This window comes from Malaclemys terrapin, chromosome 9 (assembly GCF_027887155.1).
Source record: "Malaclemys terrapin pileata isolate rMalTer1 chromosome 9, rMalTer1.hap1, whole genome shotgun sequence".
Taxonomy (NCBI): Eukaryota; Metazoa; Chordata; order Testudines; family Emydidae; genus Malaclemys; species Malaclemys terrapin.
In genome coordinates, this window is record NC_071513.1 from 53,554,253 (window position 1) to 53,580,512 (window position 26,260).

Sequence of the window (26,260 nt, forward strand, 5' to 3'; positions counted from 1 at the left end):
ACTCCACAGGGTGGGGGTGTTTGGTGGCGCTTGGTGGCAGGCTTCGGCGGCACGGCGTTCGGCGGCGCTCTGTGGGGGGGGGTTGGCTGCGCGGCACTCCACAGGGGGTTGGGGGGTTCGGCGGCGCTCGGGGAGCTGGGGGGTTTGGCGGCACGGCGCTCGGCAGGGAGCTGGGGGGTTTGGCGGGGGGGGTTCGGCAGTGCGACGCTCCACGGGGGGGGGGGGTGGCGTCGCGGTGCTGAGGGTGTGTGTTATGGTGGCGCTATGGAGGGTGGCACTCTTTTTTTTTGCTTGGGGCGGCAAAAAAGTTAGAGCTGGCCCTGATTTCAGTTCAGGTGACATGATTACATGTCACTGTAAGACTTCATTACCCACTTGCCAGCACACAGGGAGACTTACAAGTAAAACAGAGCCATCTTCAGACAATTGTCCTGGTTAATGGGAGTCATCAAGATTCCAGTTGTCCTGGTTAATGGCCCACACTTTGCATAATTACAATAGGCCCTCAGAGTTATATTTCATATTTCTAGTTTTAGATACACGAGTGATACATTTATACAAATAAGATGACCACACTCAGTAGATTATAAGCTTTGTAATGATACCTTACAAGAGACCTTTTGCATGAAGCATATTTGTTACATTATATTTAAACTCATTAGCATATTTTCATAAAATCATATAGAGTGCAACATCACAGGACCAATGTTCCAAGCCTTCCCCCCCTCCCCCCCCCCCGGTAGAGTGGTGACTTGAACCTGGGTCTCTCACATCCCAGCTGAGTGCTCTACCCGCTGGGCTAAAAGTTATAAGAAAGACATCACCTCCTACTTCAGATATTTTGTGTGTGCCAAGGCAGGTGTCTAATTCATTCCAGCAAGAAATGCCTTAGGCACTAAAGTCATCTGGATGGTGGTTCCCATTTGTGGATTGCTAAGCAGAGCTAGGTAGCTCCCAAACTTAGGTATGGATCTCTGAGAGAGGGGCATGGCAGGGCTTAGCACTCACCCCTCTGGTCACCATTTCTCAATGGCTAGCTGAGGCAGCTCCCCACTTTGCATGTTGGCTTTTGTAGATCACATTCTAACATGCCGGTGTCTCCCCATTCATTGTATGGGGAGCGCAGGCACTGAACTCAGATTTGTGGATCACCCTGCTGTTCCCTGATTTTTCTAGGTACCTAAAAGTTGGGGGCTGTGACGCTCAGCGTTGCAAGGCCTAAGTCCTTTTATGGATCCCATCCCACATTACTATGGCTGCATCATGAAAGATGTAGTCCAGCCAGGGAGTGTGGCCAATAGCGGATAATGAGGCAAGGAACACCAGAACTACAACTCACATGAGGCACTGGGGCGAAATAGGCAGATGCAGTTTAATGTTGAACAGATTTGGAATGAAATATTTTGATACACCTCTACCTCGATATAACACTGTCCTCAGGAGCCAAAAAATCTTACCATGAAAAATGTTGATGTTTTCATTTTTCCTCCTGATTCAGGACAAAAACAAATAATTAATTGTTGGAATTTCCCTAGGAATGGAAATTCCACTTTTCACTCCCCTCTGTTTCATCCTCTGTGACATATCTGTTTATGTTCTTGTTATTCAGATACTGTACTCATTTGAATCCTATTCAGAATTTTGCCTCAATAATATCAGGGTCAGTGAGCACTTCAAACTAACTGTGTTGTGTAAAAATACTTACTACATTTCAGTGTGTTGTCTTGTAATTTAATTGAGTTACCCTTTATTCTTGTATGGTCAAAAATTTATTCTTGTGATTATTCCATGCCTTTATTATATTCTATTCCTCATTGTTTTATGTACTTCTGTCATGCCACCACTTAACTGACTGCTATCTAAACTAAACAGTTCCAGTCTTTTCAAGTTCTCTTCTGATGGAATCTAGCAGCAGAAGTGGGAGCATACCAGCAATTTTTGTCCCATTCAAAGCACAATGAAGTATTCAGAAGTATTTGTTTTTCTAATGATCCCTTTCCTTGAATGGCTATTGAGTGCAAGTCAGGGGCAGAGCCTGAACTGACTATGGCCCAATCCTGCAAAGATGTTTAAGTTTACTGCTGCAAGTAGACTCACTGAGTTCAATGGCCCTATTCACATGGGTTTGGTTAAAACCGTGCATAAGGGTTTGCAGGATCAGGACCTACGTTTTCTGTGATTCTGGGATTTTTCACAGTCAGCTGGTCATTGTTTTTTTTTCCCAACTGTTTGATCTGGTGCGGTTTGGAGACCGGAGGCCTAATTCACCACTACGCTACTTCAGTTCTATGCTGGGGTAAATCCATTGGTTTGCAGTGCTGACTCAACCCTGTGGCGTTGTGATAAAGTGACTTCTGCCATCTTGACAGACACACTAGGGATTGAACTGGGAACCTCCACAGATAAAAGCATGAGCTGTTGTAGGTAAAGCTAAAGAGTCAGCAATTGCTAGTTTGGGCTGTAATACACTCATATCCTCTGCAGATTGGCCACAGAGGAGCCTATAACATATACTCACCAGTGGGTTACAGTAGCATCTGTTGGATTTTCTATTAGTGTACCAGAATATATTTTTAACCGTTCATTAAAGGTAAATGAAGTCTGAGCTAGGTTGTTTCTCATATTCATATGATGATGAACCATGTCAGTAACAGTACAACTGGCTGAAAGATCCACCCAATCTCTTGGAGATCACAGGTTGTACTTTCCAGTTGTATGGGATTAGACTCTTTAGCTGCCCAACAGGAAATGACAAGCAAACCCAAAATACCTTTTGCACTTTAACATAATGAGCACGTGAACCAGACTTGTGGTGAAAACTAGCAGCCATCTGAACCTCCGTTATCAGAAGAAACCTTTTTTGTGCTTTGCCGTTGCAGGTTCTCTGTGTTTACACAGTAAAAGCAGCCATCTGCTAATATATGACTTGTTTGCTTTTTAATAAGAGGCGCCCAGCATGGCTAGATTTTCTGGTAACAGTCAGCAATAGATCTTCTAAATTTCTTGCAAAAGTAATATGAGAGTTCTTTGAGTTTGTTGGGCAAAATGTAGTCATTGGATCTGATGCTCTGATTCATTTAACTCTTAAAAGTGCAGGTGTAGATTCCTGATTTATCATTCCAGATCCATATGCAGTGTTCTGTATGGAGCACATATTGGAGAACATATTATTGGAGCTCAAAGCAACCCTCCATATAAAACTGAATTTCCAATGTAACAACAGGCAGGAAAGAAACTTTGAAAACCCAACAACAAAACCCCTTCTAGTTCTTCTTTATACACCTAGAAGAGGCAAAAAACAAGACCCATTTTTCCCTCTTTTGCAGATCACACCCCTCAGAGCTTGAGGAGTTCAAAGCTGGAATGAATCTAGTAATGCAGGGAAATTAATGGCTCCTGTTTACCTAGCTTCAGGGAATGACAAAACAAAAGCCAAATAAATCAACTAACACTTTTCAAACTTAAAGTCACTTTCTTTAATATTCAAGTAACAAAAACATAATGGAGCACAATATTTCCAGCATGCAAAACACAGACACGAAAGCAAAGTATGTATCAGAGCTGTATGAAAATCTAGTCTTCAAAGTAACAAACACATTAGTAAAAAAAAGCAAACATCTTAGTGCCATGTAACTAAATGGGCCTGTAAAAATAATGCTCCCAAACCTCCAGTGGTGTAAATCAGCATATCTCCCTTGAATACAATATTGCTATGCAGATTTATACCTTCTATGGTTCTGGGTTTAAGGAAGTGAGCATTCTTTGTACTTAATTGGTGACTTTCACATACTCCCACCTCACTGCAGTACAATAAGGCTTTGTTTAGGGTTCTGCATTAGGATTAGGGGATGCAGTTCGTCTCCGCTGAGCCTTGTGGCTTCACCACAGCCCCTGTGCTGCTGATGCCCTTCCACAAATGGTGCATCCTTTCTGGGCTTCTGAATTCTTGTGGCTCCACCCTGACCCACCTCCAAACTCCCTTTACACACTCTCCTATTTGGAGCTAGTGTGGAGATACACATGGGGTGCATAACCACTCCCCCTGGGGACCCATCCCATCCAGCGTGGGCTCACTGCTGGGCTTCAGTCTTGTGATGGGCCATGTGCACATATGTGTGTGGACTACACGCAGTGTGAGTACGGAGATTCATGATACACTGTGCTTAGGAGTTTAATAGACACACAATCAGTGTGTGTTGAAAGGTGATGCTGTCAATACCTCCAGACATTAAAAGGATCAAATTGTTGGGGAAATCTTCTGCCTTCATTTCTGTTCCATTTCAGTTGAGTTCACAAGCTAGTGGATACAGAGAACTCAGACTGTTACCAAGAACGAGAGCAAAATCCCATCACAGATAGCTATCAAAATGGCTGCTTGGGAGGGAAGGGCTTCTAGGATCCCTCTTTTGCTTATCCCTTTAAACCATCAAAGCCCCTCATGAGAAGGATCCTCACTCTGCCAAGGAGTCACTGTTCAGAGACCCATCAAAGATATCCCTTGAGTCAGACTTGCTCAGGTGACAGATGATGCTTCCATCCTCTGGACTGAGCGAGGTCTCTTTTCTGTGCTCTTGGCCTTGATGACTCAAGCAGATTGTATTGTCAAATTGACCACTGAGAAGATGATAGTGACCCTTTAAGGGGTTAATATTCAAATCAGTATGGGAAGAATTAATACGAGGAAGCTGTAATGTCAGTGAAGAGAGTTACACATCTAATGCTCCATGGGATTCCTGCTCCAAATGTGACTCTAATTAATTCTAAATGAGAAATTCGCCTGGCTTCATTAAAGATGACATCTGCAGAAATACCAGTTGTGCACAAAGGTTCTCAGCTATCACAGAAAATACCATGCCTAGCAATAACAATGGATTATGTATATTCCCCGATGGGATCAGAGGAAATAAATACACTTTGGTATCACAGGTTACATTGAATGTCTAAGTAAGGTAAATCAAATTAAATATCACACCAAATCAGCATTATATAATACATTACAGTACCAGGGAAGGAAGTGTCTGGGTACAAGTGATGACCAAGCACAAATGTGGGATCTGCCGAGCTATGCTCACTATGCTTAAAGAAAGGCCATTGGAATTTCATTAAAGCACACAGCATATAACACAAAAGGCAATGATTTTTCATCTCTTTAACCTGCTGTGGCAAGGCTGGGTTACAAAGCTAGGGCAAAGATACACTATCGTTTAAGCAAAGCACTGTCGCTTTATCTGACCGTAACTAGAGGTTACGTTAAGGTCTCCGGGATCTGAAAAAAACAAGAGGCAACTCTCTATACCTTGCGTGAAATTGAATGGGGAGATGAGGAATGTAGTGGTGTGGTGCTGTTTTTACATACTGCTCTGTAATTAAGATCGGCCACCAGCGTTTTTGGAGACAATTGCCTTTTGTTACTAGTCAGCACAGACATTTGGGTTTAGCAATCTGACTTTCAAAGGCCTTTCATGCCTGCTCTCAGTGCTATTTAGTTTTTAGTCACAAACACAAACATGATCATGATTGATTTACATGGGATTGCAAACACCAGCTGTGTTCTGTTATTAAATAGAAATGTAAATCAATTAAAAGAAACAGAAAATGGTGCATGGGAGAACCACGCTTTTGGCTTTCATAAGCTGTATTTGAAATACTAACCATCTCTTTTAAGGATGAGAACAACTAGAAGAACGCGCTGCTTGTTTTATGGACCTCATCATACTGGGGACACCAGTACAAAGTCAAATCAAGGTCACATTAGCAACCAATGAAAATGCCCCACACCTCACCACAGTAAACCAAACAAAATAAGAAAGAGTGAACCTATGTACAGGCCCATATGCCTCTTGTTTGAGCACTCTTTTTGGTTTGTTTTTGGACTGCAAAGTGTTATAGAACAATAGTGTATCTTTGACCCCTGAAGGACTTCTAGACATAGTCATATTTTGAAGGGTATGAGCGTTTCCCGTCATCGCTACGAACGGTGTCATCGTATGCTGAGACTTTTTTACTTTTGGCTTCAGATTCATAGCCAGTACCAGCCTTATATGGCGCAGTCTTGTAGGAGATATTCCGTCCTGATGCATTGTAGGAGACTGCCTTGTAACTGAAAGAGAAATAAAATACAATGTCAGCAATGCAGACTCTGTGACAACCTCCAATATCCACTCCCCTCTGAACTTTATTCCCGTGAGTTCCTGGATTTAATGCAACTGATTAAGCACTATATTAATTCCTATTATTTGTATTATAGTATCACTTGGAGGCCCTGACAAAAATGAGTGCCAAATGTCCATAAACAGATTGCAAAATTATCTCCTTTAAATTTGTTATTTGAAATGCTTCACCAGTTTCTTCCCGAATAATTCCTGGCCTGCAGATTGTTTGAATTGCAGACTGAAAATGTAACAATGAAACATACAGGGACAGATTTGCATCTGGTGTAAATTGTCCTAGCTCTTTTGGCTTCAGAGATTCTATGACAAGTTACACAATTTGCAACTCATGCTGTAATTTATGTAACAAAGTTAGCTAACCAACATAGTGCACATTTTGAATTGTATGTTTGATTGTAAAAATCGCAAGTCATACCTTGCTGACATATATATCATCCAGTCAGGGAAGAGAAACAATATCATGAGACTCATGTAAGTAAACAACACTATACAAGTAAGTAGTCTGTATTCTTAGGGGGCCCACAGATGACATGATTACAGCTGAGCAAATAATTGAGTTCAAAATAATTGGAGTTACAGGGCCAAAATGAAAAATCCCTCCCCCTTGCCTCCCGCCAATTTGGTTCAATTCAAATCCAAACCAATCTTTTTCTAAATGTTTCACTGAATTGAAAAACTTGAGAAAATTAATTTTTGTGAACCCATTATGAATGCTTTTTGGTTTTTCATTTGGGATCTTTTTGGCTGTTTTTCACTGTTGTTTGTTTTTGTTTATTTTAAAAAGTGGCCAAATTTCAAAATGAAACAAAAAGTTTCAAAACAAAAAAATCAAAAAGAAATATTTTTACTTAAAAAAAATCATTTTTTGGCCAAACTATGCCAAAATTTAGCCTGAATTTAGCCTGCGCCCCAAAATACATTTTTCAGTCAAATTACTATTCTCTGAAAAAAAATTGCCAAGCTCTAATCATTATATCCTTCGTAACCTGGGTGTGCCATATGATTGCAGCTACTGTGCATCGGGTCCATGGGCTATATATGTTTTGCACATCCAGTGCTTGCCAGGGTAATCTAAGCTAGAGATCTGTGATGTGCCTTAAAATATTGAACCCCGCAGAAGAGTGTCCATCACTTCCTAGTGCACGATCAAACACTATTTCACTACAAGCAAAGCTTCCAATTTAGAAGCATAGGGACTTACTTGGTTTCTTCTGGTACCAGTCCCCTGCAGGCAATGCACATCATAACGCCTCCTACCAGGGACAAGCCCCCAGCAACCCAGCCAACGAATAAGGCTGAACCAAAAGTATACCTACAAAATAAAAAGACAAAGGGCCCGTAATGCTGTGGGGGTGCAGGAACTCTCCATGCAATTTGTTTTGAAGTGTCTTTAACATACAGAATTCTCTCCTGGAGCAGGACCTCTCTTCTACCATGTTGGTCTTTCTTAGCAGAGGTCTTTCTTAGTTTTTACCTTCAGATTTCCCTCTGTCCCAACAGGAATGAGAGTGACTATATCCCACCCCAGCCACACAAGTGTCGTCCATGTTGTAGAGGGGACCGATGCGTTCTCCCTACTCCTTTGATTTGGCTACGTGAACATGGACATCACTCAGTTATATTGTTTTGGTTGCTTGTTTATTCATTTCAGTCTTCAAAGTGCCCACTGAAGGCAATTGACAGACTACCATTAACTACACTGGACTTTGGATCGGATCTTAAAGCAGGACCTCCACCCCTCCCCAATCCCACTCCATGCAGGGGAATAATCAAGTAGCGTATCACCACTATAGTTACTTCTACATCATACCCCCTTCCCTACAGACATACTAGAAAAATGACATTACTGGGCAGCCCTGTCCCCAGCTGCTGTAATAGCCTCTGGGGACCATTAGCAGCTGGTACAAGTTACAGAAGGCTATGTGCTTGGGAAACTGGCTTTGGATAGAGTAGACCTGATAACACGGGACCCCCAGGATGGTTTAAAGCTACACTGTGCACTCATCACAGCTAAAGATCTGGCCTGATAAATCCATCTAGCCATAGCATCAGAATTGATCTGAAAACACAGACTAGATACCATCACTACATGCTTGTTGATTCTGGGGCAGCTGTGGCTACTGCATGCCAATGCTAACATTCTACTCCTGAGCTATACCGATCTCGCAATGACTGCTCTTCACAAGAGGAGAAGGTTACCTTGTCTGGATGGTCTGCATCGATCCTTGGTACATATTGGCTGTTGACATCCAGAAGTTTGTGACCAGCATGTTGGCAAATACCGACACTCCGGCAATAGCACATAGACCTGGGAACAGAGAGAATGTGGGACTGGGAGCAAGATTCCCCACTGCCTTATATGTCAGGGAGTCATTCAGATCTCTGAAAAAATGGGAGTAAAGTGCTACCTACCACTCCAATTGCAATCACTTTGCACAAGTTATACAATGGCAGTAGCATTGAGACCAAGAATTGTCAGGTTTCCATGTAAATTGCTCCATAATGGAGTGCTCCAGAATCAAAGCGTTCATTACAACCCGGCCTTCCCCTTCCCCTACCCCAAAAAACCTTCTCTAGTAGAGCTGGTAGATTTTTTCTGTTCAACCTTTTCTCAGTGGAAAACCATTTTGAGACATGTAAATTCTGATTGCTGAAAACCACCTTTTTTTCTGTTTTTGAGATTTCGTTTTTTCAATGAAAAACTTCAAAGAAAGAATTTTCATTGTCATTAAATTTTTCATGGAGAAAAAAATCTTTTCACAATCATTGGGATATTGGAAAAGGGTGCAAATAGCAGCTATGAAAGTTTTCTGGGGTTGTTAACGCGGAATCCAAACATCCCTCTTGCAAATTTGAAGTCACAGATATCCCTGCCCCAAAGCAGGAAGGAAAAAACTCAAACCCATCACATTACCAAAGTCATCAAAAGTCCCCTGCTTGCCAACCAGCAACACTGACTCTGACACCTTCCAAAAGCCCCACCTATTCTTTATCCAGCTGCCATAGCCTCTGGCTCCCCTACAAGACCCTCTATTTCTAGCATGCTGACAACTGAAAATTTGGGGGCTGTGGAAATCAAATGGGTTTTAATAGCCAAATAAAAATGCAAGTAATACTTTATTGATGGCATGAGTGGGAGAGCTTGAGGAGCCAGGACCACAGAAATCAGTGGTGTTTCCATCTTAGGTATTAAATTACTCCCATTAGCCTAGTATCTGGGCATGTCACAGTCTTTAATGCATTTATCCACCTAGCGCCTGGTGACTTTGGGAAATGCAATAATCTCCATTTTACAGAGAGTTACTTGAGGTCACACAGCAAGTCTATAGCACAGCAAGGAATCAAAGCCAGGTCTCCTGAAGGCTAGGCTAGATCTAACCATTGGACAATCCTTCCTTTCGACTTTGCTCACCAGCTCTAATATGCCACATGATAGCTGGGGCCTTGCCTGTATTTTAGATAGATAACTCTTCCATTCATTGTCTTTCAGTGATTTCATAAATGTAGAATATATGGGTGGGATTTGCACAGACTTTCACTGTTGGCCTAACTCTGCTCCCTGTGAAGTCAGTGGGTAAAATTATATGTATTTTAAATGCAAAAAGGAAGCCACATTATACGAAGCCCTTTCTTTCATCCAAACAGTGTATATTGTACATGCTTGAACTGTTTTATTTGAGGTCACTGGGACAACCTGCCTGAGTAAGTGCTCAACCTGAGTAAGCATTGCAGAAATCAGGCCTTCATAGAATGATAAACGTGAAGGCCTGGAAGAGATCTCAATAGGTCATCTAGTCCTATCCTCTGCATTCAAGGCAGGACTAAATAATAACTAGACCATTCCTGACAGGTTTTTGTCTAACCTGTTCTTAAAAACCTCCAATAATGGAGATTCCACAACCTTCCCGGGCAATTTGTTCCAGTGTTTAACTACCCTGACAGTTAGGAAGTTTTTCCTAATGTCCAATCTAAATCGCCCTTGCTGCAATTTAACCTCATTGCTTCTTGTTCTATCCTCAGAGGTTAAAGAGAAAATTTTTTCTCCCTCCTCCTTGTAACAACCTTTTATGTACCTGAAAACTGTTATCATGCCCCTTCTCAGTCTTCTCTTCTCCAGACTAAACAAACCCAGTTTTTTCAATCTTCCCTCATAGGTCATGTTATCTAGACCTTTAATCATTTTTGATGCTCCTCTCTGGAGTTTCTCCAATTTGTCCACATCTTTCCTGAAATGTGGGACCCAGAATTGGACACAGTACTCCATCTGAGACCTTATCAGCATGGAGTAAAGTGGAAGAATTATTTCTCTTGTCTTTGGGCTGGTCTACACTGGGGGGGAGGGGGGAATCGATCTAAGAAACGCAACTTCAGCTACGTGAATAGTGTAGCTGAAGTCAAAGTATCTTAGATCGATTTACCTTGGGTCCTCATGGCGCGGGATCAACGGCCGCGGCTCCCCCATTAACTCCGCTACCGCCGCTCGCTCCGGTGGAGTTCCGGAGTCGACAGGGAGTGCATTTGGGGATCGATATATTGCGTCTTAGTGAGACACGATATATTGATCCCCGATAAATCTATCGCTACCCGCCGATACGGCGGGTAGTCTGGACGTACCCTTTCTTACAACAATCCTGCTGAATCATTCCAGAATGATGCTTCAGTGAGACTATGGACTCAATTTCTTTACTCACCTGCAATGGATTGTGGGTAAATCTGTGATGAAGGAATTCCCTTAGGCATCACCACTTTCATAGTTGGTTGCTTAGTGCAAATATGGGGTAAATTCTGCTGATTTATTCATGCAAGTCGTGTTACTAGAACCTCTGGGATTGCCCACATGAGGAAGACAAGCATGACTGGATTTTATTGGCAATCCCAAGTATTCAAAAATCATGAAACTGTCTTAAAAATCATGAAACTTTAAAAGTAATTTCTGGGCTCTTTTTATTTGTCTGTTTTTTGACCTTTTAGGGTTCACATTTTCGTGCTGTTTTCCATCTCCATGAAGGCTAGAAACTTACTTTTTTATCAACTGAAAACTGAGGTTCTCATATATTTACATGACTCTTGGAGCTGAGGCCTTAATAAAAAGAACAGAAATATTGCCAGAGTTGGTAGCACTGCAGTTTGCAATTCTGAAACATTCGTTTCCTGTGCATCTTGACTGTATTTGTCCTTTTGCTTTTTTGTTTTACAAAGACTTCCTCAATCTTAAATTCAGCTGCTGGCTGAGCTTTGCACATAATAGAAGAAATTGTGTAAAGCACAATGACTTACCAGCCACAATAAACATGATGCCAGAGGTCAGAGTCATGTTGGCTTTTGCGGAGTCCTCCATATTGCCAATACGAATGCATTTCAGGGCGAAAATGGACACAAGGAGGCCAATGGCACCCAGGACGATGCCCACGATCATTAGGGCTCTCACAGCCTGGAACATTGCTGCAAAACAAGTCAAGGAAAAAAACATTTGACTACATAACATGGGGGTGTAGTCCAAGCTGTGGCTGGAAGGCTGGGGACAGCCAACGTGGGCCACAATGAGCATTGCTGTTTCCAACCACATGAATTCTCAGAGAAGAGCTGAGAGCCATGATGAGGCTGATGGAGCTGTTCAGACATTTTCCATCAAAAACATTTTTTTCAAAGGCACATGGCTTTTCAACAAAAATGAAAATTTTCACCCCCAAAATTCTGTTTTTGTCAAACCATTTTAGGTTTTCATCGATAAACCAAAACCCAACATTTTTCTTTTGTTTTTAGCAGCCAAAAAAACCTGAACATTTTTGGTTTTAAATTTTAAGCTTTTCAGTTGCCAAAAACTGAAATATTTTCAGCTTTGGGTTTTTTACTTTTTTAAGAAAAATCTGTACATTTTCAAAGAAAAATATTTATGAAAATGAAAGCATTTTTCTGGAGTGAGGGGAAACAATCCTTTCTTGAGTCGCACCAGAGGCAGCCCTTTCATATGCAGAAGGAAAGATGTTAAATCTATGTCCCCATGAACTATTCCCATTGAGCATATTCTGAACCTGGCATGTTGACCTTCTAGGTGCTCTTCTATATAGGAGTGAGCTTCCTGTCCCACACTGTAAGAAGCAAGGGAAGAATGAGATTGGCCCACAGATACATCACAAATGGTCCAGTTAGCTCTAAACGGAACTTGGGCCAGTTTTATATAGGCGTTTAGACACCAATGGTGTAGATAAGGGCCTGTCAGCATCTTTGAGCACCTAAATACCTTTGCAAATCTGCATCTTTATCTTTACCATTTACAGGGTTCCCCCTTTTCAAATGATGTTAGTAGTCGGTTGGAATTTTATTTTTTTTTGTCAAAACAGTTTTCCATAAGAAAATGCCGTTTTTGACAAAACCAACATTTTTCATGAAAATTTATTGATTTTGGTGAAATTTTACTTCAAAAAAATTGGAACACAGTTACAGAAATGTCGGACATTTTGGGAACAGAAAGTTGTGATTTTTCATTTTGAAACAATGTTTTGTTTTGAAATGTACTTTATTTTATATATTAAATTAAATTCAAACAGGTGGAAATTGAAACAAATTGAGAGACAGCCTGGGCCAGATTGTGAATGGTTTGCGGGAGTGGAGCCCATGGCTGACAGATTTTAAGCGCCACTTCCCGCAGCTCCTATTGGCCGAGAACGGTGAACTGCAACCACTGGGAGCTGCGGGTGGCTGTGCAAATGTAAACAAACTGTCTGGTGACGCACCAGCAGATTACCCTGATGGGCTGAGTGCGGCCTGCAGGCCGCAGGTTGCCCACCACTGATCCAGAGTCTCTATTTACAGCTGTGCAAGGCTAGTGCAAAGTATGACTAAAATCAGGAAGTTAGGATTTCACACTCACTTTTCATGGGTGTGAACAGCAACACAAGGTACAGGGCCTGGGGGACAATCAGATCCACTGTCTTTCAGGTATTAGGTATTCAGGTATGTCTTTCATTGTTGGAGATCCAGAGACAAAGCTAAAGCTTAACCAGGTATAGCAATTTTTAAAATGCAATAAAAAGAAATATGGCCACCTCGCGGTGGCTTTATTCTCTTTGGTGTTTTCTTACAATAAGCCAAAGGAGTGTGCCATATTTATTTCACTGGCTGGCAATGAGATAAGCAGATTTGGTTGGTACCAGATGTTGCTCATGGCAAGTGTGCGTGTGAGCAAAGAGTAGCAGCTTGTGATTTATGCAGAAAGTTATGCCAATGCTGAGAAATTCCACAAACAACTCCTTTTCACATAAGGCTTCAACTGAGCAAACAAACTGTGAAAAGCAGATTGAAGAGTTGACACATGCTCTCATACAAAGCTACTGTACGTTGGTTCCCAACTGTAACCCAACATATTGTGAATCATCTATAGCAACACCTCTTAACATCCCTCAAGCTGCCTCTCTATCAAGCAGAGAAAAAAGGTGTATGGTGTTTGAATATCAAGAAGTCTTTCTAATGAAATGGCATCTATTTCATCTCATACACAATTTAACACTTGGCTGCAGATATTTCTTGGCAATAATGTCTTTGCCAGTGTCCATACCAGTTGTTAAAGACCCCATGAGAGATGAGAAGGTATCAGAGTAACAGAGATGGTCAAATAATGGGAGGATGCAATCACAAATGTGTTTGTAAAGTACCATTTGTGATTTGATTTTGGTACATTTGTGGCTCTTTTTTTCATTCCATGAACATTCCAATGACTGAGTTCTATTTACGTCAATGCTGTTATGGGTATGAATACCTGTGTTTCTGCAAGAACAAGAGTACCTATGTGACCAAGAGGATGAGAGTTTCTGGTCTGATCTCATCAGACAGGGAATTCTCTTGCTATGCAGGTGTTCTCAGCTGGCACAGAGGTGGAATAACCATCTTCTACACCACTCCATATCCTAGGCTCAGCACACAGAGTGAGCCTAGTGAAGGAAGGGGGAGTGGCTGGAGGGGTACTGTGTTCTGGATGTTCCCAGCTCATGTGTTGCTCCTTGTGGGCTGCTATTAGCTGGTGTTAGGGTGACCAGATGTCCCGATTTTATAGGGTCTGTCCCAATTTTGGGGTCTTTTTCTTATATAGGCTCCTATTACCCCACACCCCCGTCCTGATTTTTCACATTTTCTGTCTGGTCACCCTAGCTGGTGCTGGCTGTCGTAAAGACTCCAATTGACCTGAATGGCCATCGGTTGATGGTGTATATGAGCTGACAGTGAGGGAGAAGGTACTGTATGGAAATGAGCCAGAAGTGAACTATATGGCATTGCCCAGAGGAGAAGCCATTGTACAGAGGGCATTCTCTTCAGTGCCATTCCTGGTGATTTGAACATTTTTAAAGAGTGTTTCTCAGAGTTTTGAGGTAGCCTTTTTTCAATAATTCTTTTCACATTTGATACCACCAGGACAACTTGTCCCACAATCACAGAACTGCTGACATAGCTACCTTAGAAAAATTACATTGCAGAACAAGTTGGCCAGGAGTGAAAGGGAAATATTTGCAATTCTGCCAGCCTTGCCCTACCCGCTTGATCCATGTTAGATGGGGAGGTGGTCAGGGGACCATGTAGAAGAACATCAGATCTCCCTGGCATTAGTGGGTTACCTCATGTTTGGGTAGAACCAATAGCTTTATCAGCTTGGCGCAGTAACTCACCTACAGATGAACATGACAAGTAGCACTGAATGCATGGAGAGACCCAACCTGAAATAACCATGGCTTTCAGTGGGATTGGACCATATTGACAATCCCAGGTTATTGCTGCTCTGACTCATTCTGATCATCAGGTATATCCTTATCAGCTGATAACAAGTGTTAACAAACCAGGTATTTTCAGCCTCCCACTCATCAGCACAGAGGTGTGATTTCATTATTATTCATCAGAAATCAAGAGACTGATGGATAAGTGTTATCAGTCCCAAAGGGTGTTCACAAGACATTTGGTGCAGAGCAGGAGGAAGCAGTGAGAAGAAAAGTACAATGTTCCTTTACTCATTTTTCTTTACAAAGGCTGAAGTTTCATTTCATCTGCTTTGGTTTCAGTGAGAGTAGAACTAGCCTGTGATATCACCAAGCAAGGTGTGTGCTGCTGGCTGAGTGACAACCAGTGAAATTAATACTCCATAGTTGTGAGTAAGCCACTATTGAATAGAATCTATAGCTCTGGTTTCCTCTCAGGGAGTGATAAGCTCTCCCCTGAGACACCCTTTTACATCCTACAAATGTCCTATAAAAGATTACAATATTTGTGTGCAAGTAAGATGATAGGAGGGGTGCTCTGATTCTCAGACGTCACTAGTACATTCTGGATCAGATAAACTGGTACATTCCAGTTGCTTTGTGTGCCTCTGATATGGTGTGAAGCAGCCAGAGTACAGCCATGGATCTTGCTCTCTGTTTCAGAATGCTTTAGTCCCAACCCTGCAATCATTGTGGAGAAAAATCTCTCAGTGAAATCCAGCATGGGCTGGAAGATTGAGGCCAGAGTTAAGGAATTGACTCCCTTGAGGTGGTAAGTCCTTTATTTTAAAAACAGCAGAACTCTATCCCTGCGTAGCTGAGCTGCAGAAGACCAGGCAGGCGAGAACATTGCTTTGCTAGGGGATGACTGACATGTCATGAGTTTTTCAAATACATTGTTCATGCCAACAGAAGAAAAAATGAATTATTATGCACTAAATTATATCCCTCCCCACATGGGTTTGGAAGGTATGTGGGAGAGAGAACAAGATACCTCATTATCTTCTATCCCACATAGGGACCAGGCACAACTGTCGTCCTTCCATTCACCTCCCTCTGGCATAAATCCCTTTGAAGGGTGGAGCTTAGGCTCCTCCATTCTCCTTGGCATTTCCTCCTCAGCTCAGCCTACGGCCTCTTTGTGGCTCAAGTCCCTTGTCCTTTGAAATGGAGTGTGTTAGAGAACACGTGATGGGCCAGATCCCCAGCTGGTGTAAATCAGCATAGTGCTACTGAGAGTGGCCATTGTCTATGTGACTGCAACAGAGCTATGGAATGGAACTACCCAGACATCTGTTTGGAAAATAAAACAGCAGGGCACAGATTATCCAACAAGTTCTCAGAATGTATTGGAGACTTTTTTTTATTTCAGAAGGTGGAGAAAGCTACTAGGTGGGAGGCTGTTCTAGATTTGATTTTGACAAATAGAGAGGAACCTGTTGAGAATTTGAAAGTGGAAGGCAACTTGGGTGAAAGTGATGGTAGAGTTCATGATTCTAAGGAATGGTAGGAGGGAGAACAGCACAATAAAGACAATGGATTTCAAGAAGGAAGACTTTAGCAAACTCAGGGAGTTGGTAGGTAAAATCCCATGGGAAGCAAGTCTAAGGGGGAAAACAATTGAAAACAGTTGGCAGTTTTTCAAAGAGATATTTTTAAGGGCACGAAAGCAAACTATCCCACTGCATAGGAAAGATAGAAAGTATGGCAAGAGACCACCCTGGCTTAACCAGGAGATCTTCAATGCTCTAAAACTCAAAAAAGAGTCCTACAAAAAGTGGAAACTCGGTCAAATTACAAAGGATAAATATAAACAAATAACACAAGTACTGTATGTAGGGACAAAATTAGAAAAGCCAAGGCACAAATCAAGATTAAACAAACTAGGGACATAAAAGGAAAAAAGAAAACATTCTACAAATACATTAGAAGCAAGAGGAAGACCAAGGACAGAGTAGGCCCATTACTCAATGAAGGGGGAAAGACAATAACAGAAAATGTGGAAATGGCGGAGGTGCTTAATGACTTCTTTGTTTCGGTTTTCACTAACAAGGTTGGTGGCCATTGGATGTCTAACATAGTGAAAGACAGTGAAAATGAGATAGGATCAGACTCTAAAACAGGGAAAGAACAAGTCAAAAATTACTTAGACAAGTTAGATGTCTTCAAATCACCAGGGCCTGATGAAATGCATCCTAGAATATTCAAGAAGCTGACTGAGGAGATAGCTGAGCCATTAGTAATTATCTTTGAAAAGTCATGGAAAATGGGAGACATTCCAGAAGACTGGAAAAGGGAAAATATAGTGCCGATCTATAGAAAGGGAAATAAGTACAACCGGGGGAATTACAGACCAGTCAGCTTAACTTCTGTACCTGGGAAGATAATGGAGCAAATAATTAAGCAATCAATTTGGAAACACCTAGAAGAAAATAAGGTGATAAATAACAGTCAGCATGGATTTGTCAAGAACAAATCATGTCAAACCAACCTTATAGCTTTCTTTGACAGGGTAACAAGTCTTGTGGATGGGGGGAAAGCAGTAGATATGGTATATCTTGACTTTAGTAAGACTTTTCATATTGTCTCACATGTTCGTCTTATAAACAAATTAGGGAAATACAACCTAGATGGAGCTACTAGAAGATGGATGCATGACTGGTTGGAATATCATTCCCAGAGAGTAGTTATCAGTGGTTCACAGTCATGCTGGAAGGGCATAACGAGTGGGGTCCCACAGGAATCGGTTCAGGGTCCGGTTCTGTTCAATATATTCATCAATGATTTAGATAATGGCATAGAGAGTACAAAGTTTGTGGACGATACCAAGATGGGAGGGGTTGCAAGTGCTTTGGAGGATAGGATTAAAATTCAAAATGATGTGGACAAACTGGAGAAATGGTCTGAAGTAAATAGGATGAAATTCAATAAGGACAAATGCAATTTTACCAGAACAGGCATGAAAATGGAACCCTACTACCAATTAAAATTACCAGAATATGGATATCATTGGGGATTTTTAAGGTTGGACAAACACCTGTAGGGATAGTCTAGATAATACTTAGTCCTGCCTTGAATGCAGGGGACTGGACTAGATGACCTTTTGAGGTCCCTTCCAGTTAGGGTGACCAGATAGCAAGTGTGAAAAATCGGGAAACGGGGTGGGGGTAATCGGTGCCTATTGTAAGAAAAAGCTTCAAATATCGGGACTGTCCCTATAAAATCGGGATATCTGGTCACCCTACTTCCAGTTCTATGATTCTATGATTTCTATGATCTTTAAAAAAAAAAAAAAAAAATTAAAAGCCAGGTCATTCCAACTTTACATTTCAGCAATGCACTATGGAAAATAATACTGATCAGACCTGTTTTTGCAATATGACCTTTCTGTGACTGTTAAATACATTTTCTTATTTCTAGAGATGGGTGGGAAAGTTTTCCATCCTGCAAAAATTTTTGAAATTTTGAAAAATGATTCCCAGCTTGAATTGGGATGAGAAGTCAAAAATCTCAAAACTTTCACAAACCAAAAATCCAAAAAAATCAGATCACATCAATCAAAATGTTTAATTTTATTAATTTCCAAATGTATCATTTTGATTTTAATCTTTTAATTTTTTTTTTATTTTACTATAAATTAGTTTAAATTTCAAACTGAAAAATGGAACTTTTTGTTTCAAACATGTAGACATAGGAAATTTGTCAAAATTGACCCCTTCCTGCAAAAAGTTTTGGTTTAATGAATGGACATTTTTCCTACAAAAAAGTGTTTCATCAAAAAATTCCTGACAGGCTCTACTTATTACAACATTACTTAAAGAGTAATTTAATTAAGAACTGGCTCTTGCCAATGATAAATCAGCACAGTGAAACCTGATCATCACTGTTGCTAAGGGAAAATATATTGCTGTCTTAAACCATAATTAGTCATGTACAGCTTTGGTAGAGACATTTATTAAAATAAAAGCAACTCCAGGACAGCTAGCTTCAAATGTTTTTTTCTCAAAATGGACAACACATTGTCTACCAGTCATAATGCAGAGTGAACACAGGTGTATTTATTAAATCATATCTCTAGAGAGATGCCCGGAACTTTTTGAACCAACAAACACAAAAGCAAAAAAGTTTGTCTTCAACTGTACAGTCTCTGGTGACTTCTCAGAGACGAATCAAGTCAGTCATCAAAATGGACAGAACAGGCGAGAAACACTAGGATCTGTTCTCTGCTTTACACATGTCAATATGCACACAAAAGGCCGTGATTCACCACAGCTCTGCATCCTGGGCAGTTATTTGCACCTGTGCAAGGATAAATGGGTGTCAAATGCCACTGAATTGGTGACGCAGCATTAATTTTTTATTCCACATTGCCCAGGTGTAAATGACTGCATAAAGTAAAGGAGAATCATACTGGTAATTCCGATTCATTTTAATGTTGATCCAGCCTCAGCGCATGCTAGTGCTTTGTAAATTACTCAAATGCTCAAAGGCAGAAGTGACTTCCCTGGTGTAAAATGTCTGGATATTTGTTTACAAAATGGTTTTGGCAATAGGGATTGTACCCTGATTTCAATGCTCCTGAGTTTGCTACTGACCCCTCTCACAACCTTGCTCCGAGTTCTTTACTGCCTTGCCCATTTACACCTGGGCAAAGTGACTGTAAAATGCTACTGGATCAGAATGATTTTGCACCAAATTTGCATTCACTTTGCGTGGGTGTAAATCATTATACAAGTGGCTCGGCAGCAGAGAATCAGGCCCCAGGATAAATAACACGGTAACGAAATAATCCAATGGGATGTGGACTATGCCGTATTTTAACAGAAACTTTCATACACCTGTCCCTAACCACCAAGTTAGCTTTAGATGAGATGCCTTAAAGGCCATAGATCAGTTTGATCAGCTTTTCCCAATTAAAAAAAATTGACTGAAGAACCAAAACCAAAATAAAAAACAATCAGCCAACCACAACCTTCCAGTAAAACTCCATCTACAAAAAAGAGTTATTAAAAATACCCTCTTGCACTCCAATTCCTCTATGCCCACTGTTCAGCACCAGCTTTCTCAACAAGAAAATTCAGCATATCCTCTTTCCTTTGGGGGAAAAATGTTTCCATTGGTTTCTTGCTGGAAATTACCAATATGATCAGCCAATAACAGTTACATTAAATAACTGAACAGCTCTTATCCTCCATTTCATATGTGTTTAAATCCAAAGAGCCAGAATCTCAGCTGATTTGAATCAGTGTAGCTCTATTAACATCAATGGAGCTACGCTGATTTGCTTCTAGCTGAGGACAATAATATAGGTACCAGACAAATATGCAACATTCTGTAATATTTGCCATGCAAGATTATTATTTATGGTAATACAACATACATGTGTTGCTATACTCATATGCTAAGTATTTTTGGAGATATTTCCTCCCCGCCCCGCAAAGCGCTTTAAAATATCAGCTCCTGCTATTCAGTGAAAACTGTATTATATTTATCCTTCAAGAAAACTCCAGGGGTTCACCTGGGTCCATCTTTTGCCCCTACCTGGTAGCCCAAGAATGGTGAAATAAGGCCGGCACTCTGTGAAACCTGAGCTCTGCCTCACGCAGCTCCTCCAGAGTCCCTGATACTGGAACACGGATGTGACTGGGTTGTCATATAAGTCCTGTGTGCTCCACATGTCTATTCCAGTGGCCGCGATGCATCCAGCAAAACCCAAAGATGAGACAACAAAGCCCATCACTTGGCAGATTGTTGTCGACATGGTGTCTCCCCTCTGGACAGGATTGAGTTAGCTCTGATGAAGCTGTAGACCTTACGGGAACACTCAAGTCCTCTCGACTGAGCCACCAGAAATGCAGCTGCTCTTATCAGATGGTGCCCATTCAGCGACTTTGTTTGCTCAAAGTGTTTTTGCAAGATAGTCCAGTTTCGCTCTCGCTGGGTAGGGTTGTGTGTTTTTTGGTTGGTGAGTCAAGAGATAGGTGCTTTTGTCCTTTAGAAGCACTTGTTCTCCCAGAGCTAAGCAGTCACTCCTGGTCAAGTATAGGGCAACCCATTTTGAACAAAGTTATGAGGAGCATTACCTTTCTTGAATTCACCTGCACCTTTCCCCATATCTAAATACTCTGGAGTCTGTTACACTTATTCTGTGTAGTTGGCACATTACTGCTGAGAGGGATCAAGGGAGAACTAGACACACAAATGAATTCTTCATTTTTGGGTAGACATACCATGCCAGTGCTTCCCAACACGGCATCCCCCAAAGGTCTTCACATACAACATGGGTCTCATTCTCACTGCTTTGTTCCTTCTGTTATTATTTACCCCTATCCAAAATGGGAGTAAGACACTCCCAAATCAGGTTTGTAGTAGCAACTTATCCCCACTCTACATTCACTTGACACAGGTGCAGATGTCTACACAAGGTGAAAGGTGGTGGAGAATCAGGTCATATGTTTTTTACTTGAGTTCTTCAAAAGATCTGCCACCAAGAGAGGAAAAAGCTGAAGTCTTATCAGAACAGCCATGAAAAAATAAAGGAGTTTTAATAAGAACAAAACAGAATGGACTAGATACCCTAGGGCACCAAAGCTGTCCTCAGTGCACCTGACGGGAACAGCACAAGTGAGTTTCAACCATCTTTCAACCATCATCCCCAATGCTGAGGTCAGGCAGGAGCTGAACTGGGGCTGCCTTAACTCATGCTGGCATCAAACAGTCCCCAAGAGTCTGTTCTGCAGAGGAAAGCATGTCCTGGCCATGCCCACCATCCATGGAACAACTCCCAATAACAGGGCAGCAAGAGCGGGTGTGACCTAGAACCAGTTTTACACCATCTGGGGATTCCTCTATATAAAGCCTGGTTACCAAAACTTCTTTACTGTTAATTGATACAGAAATGATCCAAATGGGGAGGTCTCTACCTAGTCAGGTATTTCTAAGGCGCCCATCACTGTGATACCTCAGCCCCAACTATACATGCGTGACACCTGCCAACATCAATGAGTATGCACTGAGGGTAAAACAGACCGCTCGGAGAGTGCCGTTTTATTGGTAGTTATTTACAAAGGCTGAGGGGAAGCGAGAATTAGGAAATTAATTATCTCTTCCCACAGTGGTGAAGTGCTCTGCTCAGGGGAGCAATATAAATTTGCCATGCTGCTCTACCAATGCATTGCTATGAGTTACAGGGACCTTCCAGACTTCACGCTCATCAATTTTGATCTAATATACTGTTCCAACTGATTTACTTCAACCCTGACCTAGAAACAAATTCTGTCTTTATCCAATCAAGATACCTTTCTTTGCTGCAGACATAGTCTATATGATCGCCTCGTTATGAAGCAGAATGAAAGCTACCAGAAAGAGAGGTGAGGTTATCACTAGGATGGGTGATTTACAGGGGTGTTATTATGTATTGACTATCGTCGCTGTATCCTATATAATGACTACCCAGGACATCCCTTTTAACACTTCACGTGCACTGCTGTACTGGAGCCAATACATCCTGAGCTTGACAATATATATATAGATTTACATGCAGGAATATTGGGAGACGACTGTGGTCCATCTAGGTCTATTTTATAATCTTAAGCCATACAAAATCATATGTAATCCTGGTAGAATAGCCACAAGATAGCAGCTGTGCCTTTTGTTTAGATCACTCTCCCTGAAAAGGGTGATGTTAGGCTGCTCTTTGAGCTGATTCACATGGCTTTCTCTTCTTGCTCTAACAAAGGCCACAGAGGTTTGCTTCAATTGTTCATGCCAGTTGGGAACATCTGCTCACAGAATGGTCCCCTGTTCTTTTGTACAATCCAAGATATCTAACTTTTCAAATTACAGATAGTTGCTAGTTTCTGCCTCCAACAACTGACTGGCAGCAAACAGAATCCTTTCTAGCCTGTATTTTATAGTTTCTGTTATAGTAGCTGAGAGTCCTGTAAAAGGCCCGGTATGAATCTCTAGCACAATCACAAATCATAGGTATTACAGTGAAATCATCATGTGAATTGCTTGTGCACTAGTTGTAAACTTGCATAGTCTCATTGATTTTACTAGAATTGCACCAGTTTACACCAGGTGAGGGGCTGGTTCCCGATTAGCTAAGGTCAGAACTGGACCTTAAATTTCTACAATGAATGCAACAAATGGGGATGGGGTAAGGGTAGAAATGCTTGTGAGATGAGGACACTGATTTTATGGCTGAAATATTGACATCTTTTGTTAACCTGCCAGTTCAGCATCTGAACAAAAAAACAATTGTTTCAAATTGATCTGAAACAACATTTTCAGCAAGCTGAAAAAGTACAAAACCTTTGGTTTTGAGTTGAACAAAATGTTTCATTTGATCCAAAACACATTGTTTTGTTTCTTTTTTGAGGGTTTTTTTTTTTAACCTTTTTTATAAAACTAAAGTAAAGGTCAAAACAAAAAGTAATTTTGAATAAAAATATTGAAACATTTCATTTAGAAGACAGAGAAATGAAATGTTCTGATTTTTTTGTTTATTTTGGACCAACAGAATCTGGCAAATTCAGCAAACATTTGCAAAATGTTTCAGTCAACCTGAATCTGCATTTTTGACCATAAAAGTTTGTCTGAAAAATTTCACCCAGCCCTAGCTTTAGCAAGGAATTACAGAATAATTTGAACAGGTAGGAAGCAAGGACATCCCAGTAAAAATGGCCATTGATATATAAAGCACATAAGGGAATACTTGAAAAATCTGAACATATACAAATCAGCTAATCTCGGTGATCCATGGTCTTGAACCCAAGCCTACAGGCAAATTTCACCTCCTGGCTGTATACTTTTAGCTACTGGGCTGATGGCCAATGGAACCCTGACCCCACAGGTGTCCTGATTGGAGGAGCGACTGTCACTACTTATTGGTCCAGCTGTGCTATTTAAACCAGAAGGAGGCACAGGAAGTTGTCTAAGCAGCTGAGTGAATTCCTAGTTGACTGCTACTTCATTGGACCCTGACTTTTTGCCTGATTCCTGAGCTCTGCCCTCCTGCCTTGTTCCTGATTTCTGCCTTCCTGCTTTGTTCCTGATCACAGCTCTGACTGTGATCCTTGGTTTGATTCACTGACTATAATTCCAGCTCTGACCCTTGACCCCTGACACTGACTCCTGCTCTGACCAGTAGGAATGACTGGCCAAGCTCTGGTTATGACACTAGAGTATTAAAGGGATTATTTCTGGAACATACTGAACCACTGACAATTCATTTTGAAAACCCATGGCTGGCTGAGGAAGAACCACAAGATGGGAGAACAACAAATGCCATACAGGGTTAGGGTGGGGACTTGTCTTCTAAGGGACTTGGTGGAACCTCCAGTGCTCAGGGCTATTACAGTTAGCCTGGAAAAATCACTGGTAAATGCACTGGAGGAAGCAATCCTGCATTAGCAAGGAGATGGGCTGGGTGACCTAACACAGCTTTTCCTTCAGGAACATCTATCAGAACAACAAATATGTGGCTAGCACTTTCTCTGGCCCCCTAAAAGACCAATCCAGATAGTGACCTCCCACCAGCAGATGAAGAGAGGACTGAGCACTCTGCACAGCTGTTATGAGGGTTACAGGTGTTTGTATACACTTGTCCCTTCATTTTCAATTTAAATGTTTCTGTACCGAAAAAATCTCAGGTTTTGCAAAAAGTATTATTCTTTTTCTCTTATATTCACCCTACTTTTGTATCATTCAAATATATTAAAAATAACTTGTTTTATTAGGAAAATATAATACATTACATCAGATGTATTACGATAATACATTAGTCTGTGTGTATATGCAAAGCTTCCTGTTAAAGTATGGCTATGTATTAGTCTAGAAAATACACACAATAAATAAACAGGCACGCAAGCTCTGAAGTGCGTGAGCCTCTGAATGTACTGATGGTTCTCACACCCACCACGTACACATTTCAAGCTGTTAGCAGATAACTGTTTAAAGATCTGACACCCTAAAATGGGAAGAAAATGAAAATCTGTATCAGAAAACGTTTCAGAACACAAGGAAGGATTCAAAAGTTTAAAAAAACAAAAGCTGGAGAAAAGGATGAAATTGAGCGTATGCGCTGCAAACGGTGTGGCCCAATTATTAAATGTAAATATTTATAGACTAATAGTTCTAAGTCTACAACAGTAAACTGTTTATTCAAATGAAAAGTTTTATTTGGGGATTAGAGATATATTGTTTTCTTAAACTCAGAGGTGACGTATTTTGAGTTCTCTTTTAGTTTTACAGCAAACCAAATTGAATTCCATTCGTCAAAGCATTAATTTACTGAATACTTTTTTCCCCTGTCCTTCCATCCACCATAATAAACCCTGATATTTTTCCAGGAAAAATATTATTTGTTTTTTTCCACCGATTTTTACTTTTTTTGTTGTAGTAATAAACACTGATATATTTCTGGGAAATATTAAATAAAATAAAACCCAAAAATGAAGGGCCTTCTATATACTCTACATCTACCCTTTTTACCAGCAGGATTAGCTTTCCCTGGGGTCCTTGCAAGGATTCTGTTTGCCATTCTCCATTTGCCCTCAGAGAGTGCTGTGGCCTACAACTCTCAGCATTTCCTACTCTCTTCGGAGGCAGATCTGCCCGTAGCTGTTCCCAGTCCAGAAATTGGGGCCATAGTCCAGGTATGGGGGAGGGTGCTACAGACATCCAATTGGAAGAGACTCAGCACACAAAACCCACAGTTATCCACAGCTCTGCTATGGCTCTCTCTCCCACTACAGCCTAGCCACATGTGTGCACATACAGGTACCAAGAAAAGGCAGATCCCCGCTGAAGGGGTTGTTTTTGGCATGAGCCCCCCTGTCATTTTCTCTTGGCCCCCCTGCACCTGCTCAGACACAATGGCCTAGCATATCTGGGATGCTCAGCTCCCAGAATAGTCTCATGAATGGCTTTTCTTCTACTGGCCATGCCCTAAAGCTTGTGCTGCTGTCACCATCTAGTGGTAGGAAATCATATGGCTACCGTTTTGCCTTGCATCTAATTGATCCTGGGGAAAGAAAGGGTTAGATTGTGATAGGCTGGTATAGGGGGCAGAGCAGAGACATGCCACCCTATACAGATGTCTAGAGGAACTGTGCCACAAGGAGGCACAATCCTACCCCAGTGGGACCAGGGCAGGGGGATCTGAGACAGCTGCCCAGGTACACCTGACGTATTCTGCACCTCAGCGTGAAGAGATGTGGGGCTCAGACCTTGCTTCCTGCCCACCCTCGCTGTGGTGCCTAAGGAAGAGTCTCTTTGTTCTCTCCATGGCAGGCACTGCAGTCATGGCAGAGGCTGTGCCAGGGTTTGGAGAAGGAGCTCTTG

The 26,260-nt window shown here is 41.4% G+C and overlaps 1 protein-coding gene across 2 annotated transcripts in view; it reads right to left on the minus strand.

The window, feature by feature from the left end:
* Positions 1 to 3,461: 3,461 nt before the first annotated feature.
* Positions 3,462 to 26,260, minus strand: part of CLDN18 (claudin 18) — a 40,905-nt gene continuing 18,106 nt past the window's right edge. The window contains exons 1-5 of one of the 2 annotated variants that reach the window (XM_054040645.1): positions 20,453 to 20,752; positions 11,448 to 11,612; positions 8,370 to 8,478; positions 7,372 to 7,482; positions 3,462 to 6,100 (exon numbers count right to left, since the gene is read on the minus strand). In XM_054040645.1, the coding sequence (XP_053896620.1) occupies positions 5,923 to 6,100; positions 7,372 to 7,482; positions 8,370 to 8,478; positions 11,448 to 11,612; positions 20,453 to 20,672 (783 nt within the window). In that variant the 5' untranslated portion in view covers positions 20,673 to 20,752 and the 3' untranslated portion in view covers positions 3,462 to 5,922. Of the gene's footprint in view, positions 6,101 to 7,371; positions 7,483 to 8,369; positions 8,479 to 11,447; positions 11,613 to 20,452; positions 20,753 to 26,260 lie in introns of those variants that run through there. The other variant, XM_054040646.1, reaches the window with a different exon arrangement.